The following is a 9,821-nucleotide window of genomic DNA, read 5'->3' as shown; positions in this document are numbered from 1 at the left end:
TAACCTCTGATTGAGCAAAAGATACTAGTAGATGACTCAAGTTTTCTTTTTCTCCTGGAAATGCAAATCCAGGTTTGAAATACTATTGGTTTTCAATTATCCATGCTGACAGTGCACATCTCTGATGACATACACTATAATCCTCAAAGTGCGTCTCAGCCAACAGCGCCCCCTTCTCTCCCAACAGCGCCTCAAGCCCTGCAGGACATGAACAAACTAAAGGACCAAGAGCTCTGAGGGCGGGCTGTACCAGGCCAAGTCCCAGAAATGCCACGAAGTGGCCACGGGCCACTAGCCAGTCCCTTAGGCTCCTCATCTGAGAACATGGACAGTAGCGACATGCAAAAGGGAGCCAGGAGGACCACAGGTGATGAACACAAAGTGCTCAGTACAAGGCCTGCCATCACACAGCTGCCATCATTGCACACTGCAGTCGCAGGGGCCAGGGGTGCTGGAGACCCTGTCCCATAAGGAGCAGCTGGAAGATCTGGGGAGACTCAGCCTGGAGAAGAGCAACCTCGAGGGGTGTGAGTGCTCCTGTCAGCAGGGCTGTCCCAGGCAGGGTAACAGGCAGAGACTACAGACCCAAATAGCAGAACCAGGGCCCTCAGACAGGGGTGGGTGGTCCTCAGAGGCAGAGCTCAAACCCAGTAAACAAGGCTTTGTCCCAGTCCCAGCTGACCACATGGAAATAGCTGCCTCGGGTACAGTGCAGCCCATCTTCAGTGGCTCCCATCCCAGAGCAGATTCGGACAGCACCAGTTGCTGATGGCACATCTGTTACCTGAGAAACAATAACGACTTTGCCAGTCTCTGCATCCACTGCCTGCACGACCCCTGACACGGTGCCATTGCCCACGGCGAGGCCCTGCACCAGCCCAGCACCGCTCACCACAGCGATACTTTCGTTGCTGATGGAGAAGAGGATGTTGGACTGAGGCTGGGGGCCACCCTCGGAGGTAATCTGTGGGGTGAAAAAAGGCAGCACTCATCAGTACCCGCGATCCACCTGTGCAATCTGCGCCTCACTCCTGGAGAGTGGGGCATCCACACCAAAGCCCTCCACCTCCACCTGTACCCAGAAGGCTACCCAGTGCCCTGGGGTGGGCGTGGGGAAGAATGTGGCCTCTTGGCTCTTACCTGCATCATAGCCCCGATAATCAACGTCACCTTCCTGGGTATCAACCTGAATGGAGGAAAGACCTAGGCATGGAGACACAAGGGGGAAGGGGACTGCTGTGCTCCGAGCTCACAGTGGCCCAGCATGATTCACACTTAGCATCTTCCATGACAGCAAAACATGGGGTACAGACATCACTTCTGTGAAGAGTGACCCCAGGGGGGCCCAGTCCAACCCTGGGGAGTCTGCATCCCATCCGATAGGCCAAGGCTCTTCATTTCTCCAGATGCCAAACCCCACAAAAATAAGGACCTTTTATTCACTTGAGACATCCCCTTAGAGCAATGGTCCTCAGTGTGGGGTCCCTGGCCTGTAGTATCAGTATCGCCTGGGGACTTGCTGGAAATGTGCCTTCTCAGCCCACTCAGACCTACACAATCAGAAGTGGGGTCCTGCAACCTGTGTTCTAACACATCCTCCAGGAGATTCTGATGGGTATCCAAGTTTGTGACCCACTGCCTTCGAGATCCTCCCAGCTCCTCCTTAGAAGCTTGCCTCTTTCACTAAATCTCTCCGAATTTCTACTGAAAAAATGCCTTAGGATAGTTCTCTACTTCGATGCCCTCAAAACTTTTCAGATGAGGAAAAAGGAGCTCTAGGGGTAGACACTAGCCCGGGCGGGGACCAGGGATGTGGGTGGCCCCATCTCTGCAGCAGGGCAAAGCCCCCACATCCTCCTCCTGTGCCCCTACAAGTCTGTACTCGGGAGGAGTTTACGGAGTGCTTGCAGGTGAGCAAGCGCAAGGGTCAGTCAAGGCACTGCTTTGTGTGCAAGGATTAGTCACTGGAGAGCTGCGTGATTTATAGGCAGAAATGAATTCTTCATCGCCAGGAGAAGAAAGGTGAGCTTCCATCTAGAGGCACAAACTTATCCACTGGCTTTGGAACATGGATTAATAAAGCCTGCCAGCCTCCGTGTGGCCGTTCATCGCCAGGAGAAGAAAGGTGAGCTTCCATCTAGAGGAACAAACTTATCCACTGGCTTTGGAACATGGATTAATAAAGCCTGCCAGCCTCCGTGTGGCCGGGACCCTCAGAGGATGCTGGCAGGAGCAAATTGAATGGTGCTGCTAATGGATACACTGGGGTGTGGTTTTCTGGCTGTAGCTGCCTTGGCCTCTGCCTACTGACATCACAAGACAAGCCCACATCATACACTGACTCAGAGATCCCTCGTCCAGGAGTCACCTTCACGATGGTCTCTGCTTGCACAGCCCCATGCCAGGAGCCCTATGCCCTCTAAGTGCCTGTTCTCAGGCTCAGAGCCGACCACTGAGGAGTTCTACACATGAGCCAAAACCTGCCTGGAGCTCCTACTGGCCTCTGCTTTCTGGGAACAGCTCTCCTCTCTCCCCTTGCTATGTGGCAAGGCACCCCTTCTCTAGGCCACATGGTCCCCTATGTCACAGAGGGAAATTAAAGTTGCCAGTCTAACTGTGCTGCCTCCCAGATCCCTGGGACTGGTGAAAGCTGATTTTTCATCAGTGAACACTGTTGGGTACAGATTTTAACATGGCTTCTCTATGGTAGCTTGCTGGACTGTGGCAAAAATTCCCAGCTTGTTACAATGAAGACCCCCCCCGCCCCCCCACCATCAGTGGGCTGATCCCACACGGTGTAAAAAGGACCAGTTTTACTTCGATCTGTTGTGGGGCTGAGTTGATTCTCTGTCCGGCTTTATCAGTCACACTTGCGGTCAGACTGGTCTGGCCAATGGCCACACCATGGACGAGGAACGTGGCGGTGTAGTTGTCGAGGGTTTCATCGAGGGCCCTGGAACAGAGGGAAGGGCTGGGACTGGGACTTCTCCCCCTAGACAGACCTGTCCTGCGCCTGGGGTCAGCGCTGTCCCGCAGATGCCCTCCTCTGACCTCTGTGAGGACTCACACCAATGTGATGATCTGAGAGGCTGCTCGGAGCTTCAGGTCCATGAAGGCGAAGTATTTGGTTAGGAAAGGCTTCTTGTAGAAGTCCAGCACGCGGACATATGCCTTAACTGTCTTCCCAATCTCCACCTACATTGTAGGGGACGGAGCCTCAGAGGCGGCCTTGGAATGACCAATCCCACCACCTATGGCGACCCACGACTCTCTGAGAGAGAATCACCAACCTCAAACCTACAGACCTGGAAACGGGGGATGAGTCACCCACGTGTACCTCCAGACTATCAGTCAATCAACAAATTAAAATGGATTAACTGCTTACTGTATACGAGGGGCTTGGGGATACTTAGAGGCATAAATTCCATTCCCCACTGGTCAAGAACAATCTAATTTGGGAGATAAGACACAGCTTAGCACAGCAGCAGGCATACAGTAGGAGCTTCATATATGCTCACAGACCAAATACAAGCTCACATCTGGCTGTAAGAAAGAACATACATAAAGAACTGGAGGAAATGAGTCACAAGTGCTTAGTGAAGACACAGAAATCTAGACAACAAGTTAACAGTGGATATAAGATTATGGGAGGAATATGGATTTGAGGCCGTGTAAGAATATCAGCTCTTTAAGTAGTCTAAGCTGCTTGAACGTTCCCCTTTTAAATATTAACCAGTCTGTACATTCTGGGAAATAAACACTCGACAGCCACCCTCTAGAAGCCCAGCTTTAGCTTCAGTTACCTCAAATATTTGGAGTAAAAAAAGTCCCTAGTTACGTGAAAGAAAAACCTACATTATTTATTCATTTTGCAAAAGCACTTGGCATTAGTGAGTTTTACTCATTTGCCACTGAACTTCCGGAGAATCCAAATCCTATCTTCTGGGAAGAAAATCCGTGCTTAGCAAATGTGCGCCCGGCTGGTTAGGAACCTACATGAGCTAGAGGACATGAATTCCCAAGTCAAGGCTAATTTAGAGACAACCTTAAGCAGGATTTACTGCTGAGCTCTATTGGTGTCAACTGGGATGAAGAAATATAACATCAGAGGTCACTCTGCCTCATCTACATGAAATGATGGAGGTAAGAGACAGCACGCTCACAGCAGCTTGGGAGGGGTGGAGGGAGGCAGAAACCAGGAGGAACAGTAAAAGGATGTGAAGAAAAAGCCTCCTACAGCCACCTCATTTTCCCGGCTCCTGCAGATCAGCAGAGAGAAGGTCACGTCATGAAGCTTCCACTGACCTTGTCAACCACACGGATGTACAGCTCTTGGATGTCCGAGACATAAATGACAGCCTTTGCTGGGGCCGGGAAGACCAGGCACAAGTCGTGGATCATGATGGTGGACGAGCCCGGGAGCAAAGGGTACACCTGCAGGGTCAGATGCGGGCCAGGTGAGGGAGCTGGAGGGGACCATCTCTGCAGCTCCTCTCTTCCTCACCCTCAGCCTCAGCCTATCACCCTGTGGGACACCCTGCCTGGGGACTGCCAGGCCAGCACTTGGAAGTCTGGGACAAGGAAAGTCTTAACCCAAATAGTGTTTTGCCCACTTCTTGTCATGAGCCCCACTGCCAGCCAGGGGAAGGGCTCAGAGTATAAAATGTTAGGGCCGGGGTACATCTCAGCATTTATCTCAACTTTGTAATGCTTTACAAGGAGAAGAAAATGGAAGCTGCTCAAAGGGGGGCAGTCAGCAGCCTTGGGACACACAGCAACCCAGAGGCAGAGTGAAGACTGAAGCCCAGGATTCCGTGTCCTGCTCTGGCCACCTGCCCCTGCAGCCTTGGTGACAGAAGAGCACCAGTGTGGTCTTATGTGAAACTGCAGGTCAGGGCTGCTGGAACAGGAGACGGCTGCTTTCCAAAGGGAGCTCTTCTTAGAGTTCCCAACCTGAACTCAGAGTCTCAGAACCTGGAATGGACCATAGAGGTCACTCAAGTGTGAGCTCTTTGAGTCTTACTCATCTCTACAACTCAGCTTTGCTTGAAGCAGTGACCTCTTAAAATATTCTGAGTGAGTGTACTAATCTGACCTAGTGTTTTCTAATCTTTTCACTGCCTAAGATCCCCCTTTTCAATCTTCCTTTTCTTTCCACCCACTTCCAGGCATCCCACCTTCAAGAGAATCTCTCCCTTACAAATGGCATCATAATCACCCTCTCATGCTATGGAGAGTGGGCATTTGCATGTTGCATGGTAGTCTATTTATGGACTTGCTGCAGCTTGTCATATTGCTTAGGCATGTATTTCACCTGGGTGGCCTGTGAAGCTAGGGACAAGTCATGGAGCTAGTGGGTGAAGCTAGGGGGCTACCTCAAACCTCTACCCAGGCCTGGCTTTGTCACTTGTGGTTTGTGGTCTCATGTTCATGGGGTGGGGGGTGATGTGTATAGCAAGCAGTTCAGTGATTGCAAAACTAGAGTTTTAATATCAAAAACCTGTGAAAAAACATCAGGATTCTAACTCAAAAGAGATAACCAAATACAGGTTAAAAACATTCAATGGCTACCGAGACCTCTGAGAATGAGCCCAAACCCTTAGTATGCCCTATAAATCCTGCCTACCATTCCAGCTTCCCTGCATGCCACAATCCCCCACAGTCCTCAAACTCCAGCCACACTGGCCTTCTATCTCATCCTCCAAGCCAGCTAGCACCTGCTTGCCTGCCAGCCTCAGGGCCTTACAGTCCACCTTACAGACCTGGAACTCTTCTTCCCCAGCCATCATCCACTGGCTCCAACTCATCCTCAGGCCCCAGTTTCAGCATCCTGCCTCAGGAAAGGCTTCCCTCACCCCAGACAGGTCAGGCTCCTCCATGGCCCTGGCTCACTTCTCCTAGTGGCTGTTATCACTGTTTGTAATTCAGTCTTCACGTGGACCACAGTTCAGCTCATCTGACCCTCTCTAGGCAGTCCTCTGCCCTGCAGTAGCCTCAGGACTGAGTCTAGGGTCTGGCACAGATTTGCCTCCCATACACACACTTGGTTAGCAGGAGATCCAGGGTCACTGCTCTGAGTAATTCTGGATAAAGTAACAAAACCTGGTGCTGCAGCCTGCTTGGCTTTACAGAGAGTAAAAATAGCTCAGTTAAGACTTGGACAGTCTGAAAAAAACTCTGCAAAGACCATGTACCCTCATGTATTTGAGAAGTGCTAATTTTGGTCCAACCTTTTCAATGTATAGATAGGAAAACTGAGGCCCAGATGGAAACACAGCCTTGAAGGGGCAGAGCTGGGGACATGACCCAGGTACTCTAGCTCCCAGTTTGGGGCTCCTTCCACCACACTCTCCACTTCCCAGGGGAATGGCGCAGGATGCCTCCAGCAACCAAAGGAACCGCTGGGTAGTGGAGGTGGGAGAAGTGACGGTATGAAAAGGCCAAGCTGAGAAAAGCCCAAGCTTGCAGTCAGTCAAGGACACAGAGGATTGGCAAACTGGGGCAAGCTACTAACTGCCAGAACACCTGAGCTCAAGGGCACATCAATAGACCAAGCACCCATGGGTTATTTCATACAATGACTTGGAGGAGATCAACAAAGATTCCAGAGTAGAAGTCACACTGAACTCCAAAAGGATGGCTATGTGATTGGTGCCATTGCCAGCCTGCCTGGTAACACATACCAGCTGAGGAACAGGGTCTGGGAGCCAATGGGGCTCTGGTTTTGCCGAGGAAACCATTCGCCCTGGCTTATTATACCTCCCTCAAAGAAAACTCATTGAGAAACTGCAGAGAGAAATGCGAGTTTCTTTGAGAACACAATTCGAAGCTCTGATCCGACACTCCCACAAAGTGACTGCTATTAGGAGCTGGTGCTTCCTTTACCACGGGAAGAAATTACACAGTGCGCCTCCTGCTGAGGGGCCCACGCTGCAGAATGCGGGGAAAGGCTTTTATTTCTTTTTCTTTTTTTCCTCTCCAGCAAAAGGACTGTTTGCATGTGTTAAACAAAAATATAAAATGGCAGTGGGGAAATCAGTTCCTCTCCTGCTTGATTTCCCAGCAGACAAACATCCAGGCGCTTTCCTTCCAGATGACGGCGGCAGGGGATGGCATGAAACTCCCATCTGCGGAGGCTACGTGGCCCAGCCTGCCCTGTACTCTTGCACACATCTGCTTGCTCCACCCCCACACAATGCTTTAAGGGAGAGCTCACGAGGACACTTTGGAGACAAAGAAACTGCGCTTGGAGAGGTAAGGGAACTCAGCCGCCAGCTGATGGCAACGTGGGGCCCCGCACCCACTCCTAACTCTAGACTCACACTGCCTGCTTCCCCAGGCGATCGGGACCCTTTGCTTCTTGACTGATACATGGGAGAACATTTGTGAGGGAAAGGAGGTGGGGGCAGTCCATGCCAGAATGCATTCTAATTTCTAAGTGTTGAAGGTGCCACCTAAGAACGTCAGCAGATACTGAGCCGAGGGGAAAGTCCTGTCATCGAGTCAGAGACGATGAATGCATTAGCACTCATTGAGATCCTCTGCTCACATGCAGACCCAAACAATGACATCACATGGGAGAACATTTGTGAGGGAAAGGAGGTGGGGGCAGTCCATGCCAGAACGCATTCTAATTTCTAAGTGTTGAAGGTGCCACCTAAGAACGTCAGCAGATACTGAGCCGAGGGGAAAGTCCTGTCATCGAGTCAGAAACGATGAATGCATTAGCACTCATTGAGATCCTCTGCTCACATGCAGACCCAAACAATGACACCTGTGGGTGCTTGCCAGGCCCCAAGGCTCATCTTGGCTCCCCGCTTCCTGGGCCCTGATCCCACTTTGGACTCATCCCGACAGGTGATATTGTAGAGGAGTAGGCACCCTACAAATATTTCTGAATGTCACTTGAGCCATCAGCCTCTGCTTCCCACAGAGTACCTGCCAATGTGTGGTGGGCCAGGCCATTCTGTGCAAGAGTGCTGGGGTCTGTGTCCCCGGTTCCTCACAGGAGATAACCCATACTCACACGAAAATCACATGCACTGAGAAGAGTCCCGACCTGGGCACTGGATGAAACTTCATGCAGGGCCCAGCCAGCCCTGTGGCTTCCTGGAGGGCAAGGGCTGGGCATGGGTACACTGTCCACAGATCAGTTGCAGGGGAAAAACGGACACACCTGAGTTCCAGCCTTGTAGCTGCCAACTCCTACCCTCACCCTGAAGCGCCTCCTCCCTGGACATGTGATGGCTCCATGACTGCCATTTGGAAGTGCAAAGAATGGTCGAGAAGAAAGAAACCTAAGTTTAAATCAGGTAAACACTCCTATGTGCAAGCCAGCCAAAAACGAAATAGCGGCCCCATACAGAGGGTTTTGGGGGCTGCATGAACAGAACTAATCACAGCCCCTGGTGCATTGTGTGGGCACAAAAATCTCCACCAGAGCCCTGTTGTGGGAGCTCCAGAGTTGTCTTCCAGAGATGCTCGGAAGCCGACACACACGCAGGAGCCATCCTTGCCACCTGAATGTGTATGAATAGGAAAGAAAGACCTCCTCCCTGGACATGTGATGGCTCCATGACTGCCATTTGGAAGTGCAAAGAATGGTAGAGAAGAAAGAAACCTAAGTTTAAATCAGGTAAACACTCCTATGTGCAAGCCAGCCAAAAACGAAATAGCGGCCCCATACAGAGGGTTTTGGGGGCTGCATGAACAGAACTAATCACAGCCCCTGGTGCATTGTGTGGGCACAAAAATCTCCACCAGAGCCCTGTTGTGGGAGCTCCAGAGTTGTCTTCCAGAGATGCTCAGAAGCCGACACACACGCAGGAGCCATCCTTGCCACCTGAATGTGTATGAATAGGAAAGAAANGAAGCCGACACACACGCAGGAGCCATCCTTGCCACCTGAATGTGTATGAATAGGAAAGAAAGAAACATTTTCTATGAGCTAATTGAAGAACCATTGTGGGCTTTTTTGTCTCTGTGATTAAGGGAAATGAGAATGCTGCTAATTAGCAGCTGGAAAATGCCAAAGAAATGTGTAAACATCCTTCAGAAACAACCATCTGAAAGAAGCTTTTAGGGCCTGTCGCAGATTGTCGACATTCTGCAAAAAGTGCCTCCCGCAGGTTATGGAAGAGGTAGAAGGAACCAGGACCTGATTCCCATTTGGAGTTGCAATGGCCTTTGGCACAAGCCCATGATTAGGGGGAAGTGTAGAGTCCAGTGGTCAAGGTGCCTCCTTCTGGGGCAAAAGCAATTTTCAGGAGTCTGCCACATGGATGCAGCTTCCCATAGGGACAGAGTTGTCCTGGGTCATGCCTGCAACCGGGCACTCTGTCCCACTCAACAGGAACCCACGTAAAAGAATGGCATGCAGACAGGTCAGAGGCCAGTCCACAGTCCAGAAGGAGAATTCCTAGAGCTCCCTTGTGACCATCCATAAAATGGGGGCATCAATACTTGTCTTAACTAGGAGCGCACAGAGGTAATCCTAGAACCACAGCATTTTAGGACTGAACAGGGGCTCAAAGGCCTCCTGGGGAAGGAAACTCAACCCCAATGCTGGAATTCCATCTTGAGTCTTTCAGACAAGTATCCCAGCTTCTGCTTAAATGCTTCCAGGGACAGGGTGCTCACTACCTGCACAGGCAGCCTAGTCCATCACTGACTCTCAGGTGTTCTTGTTCTTGGATGAAAGGTCTCTCTCTCGCCACAGGTCTACCCTCAGGGCTTACTCCAAATATTGGGTGCATAGTAAATGTGAGCAAAAGGGCTCCCGAGTTTTGCTGGCATATATACATTTTTCCTAACTTCAGACT

The 9,821-nt window shown here is 50.9% G+C and overlaps 1 protein-coding gene across 1 annotated transcript in view; it reads right to left on the bottom strand.

The window, feature by feature from the left end:
* The window catches only part of NUP210 (nucleoporin 210kDa), a 52,969-nt gene that overhangs the window by 28,423 nt on the left and 14,725 nt on the right, over nt 1-9,821 (bottom strand). Inside the window, exons 7-11 of the mRNA XM_008587832.1 lie at nt 4,306-4,434; nt 3,068-3,195; nt 2,818-2,953; nt 1,141-1,203; nt 785-964 (exon numbers count right to left, since the gene is read on the bottom strand). Coding sequence (XP_008586054.1) covers nt 785-964; nt 1,141-1,203; nt 2,818-2,953; nt 3,068-3,195; nt 4,306-4,434 — 636 coding nt within the window. The remainder of the gene's footprint in view (nt 1-784; nt 965-1,140; nt 1,204-2,817; nt 2,954-3,067; nt 3,196-4,305; nt 4,435-9,821) is intronic.

This window comes from Galeopterus variegatus, unplaced genomic scaffold (assembly GCF_000696425.1).
Source record: "Galeopterus variegatus unplaced genomic scaffold, G_variegatus-3.0.2 Scaffold4555, whole genome shotgun sequence".
Lineage (NCBI taxonomy): Eukaryota > Metazoa > Chordata > Mammalia > Dermoptera > Cynocephalidae > Galeopterus > Galeopterus variegatus.
This window is presented reverse-complemented; position numbering and strand designations above follow the sequence as displayed.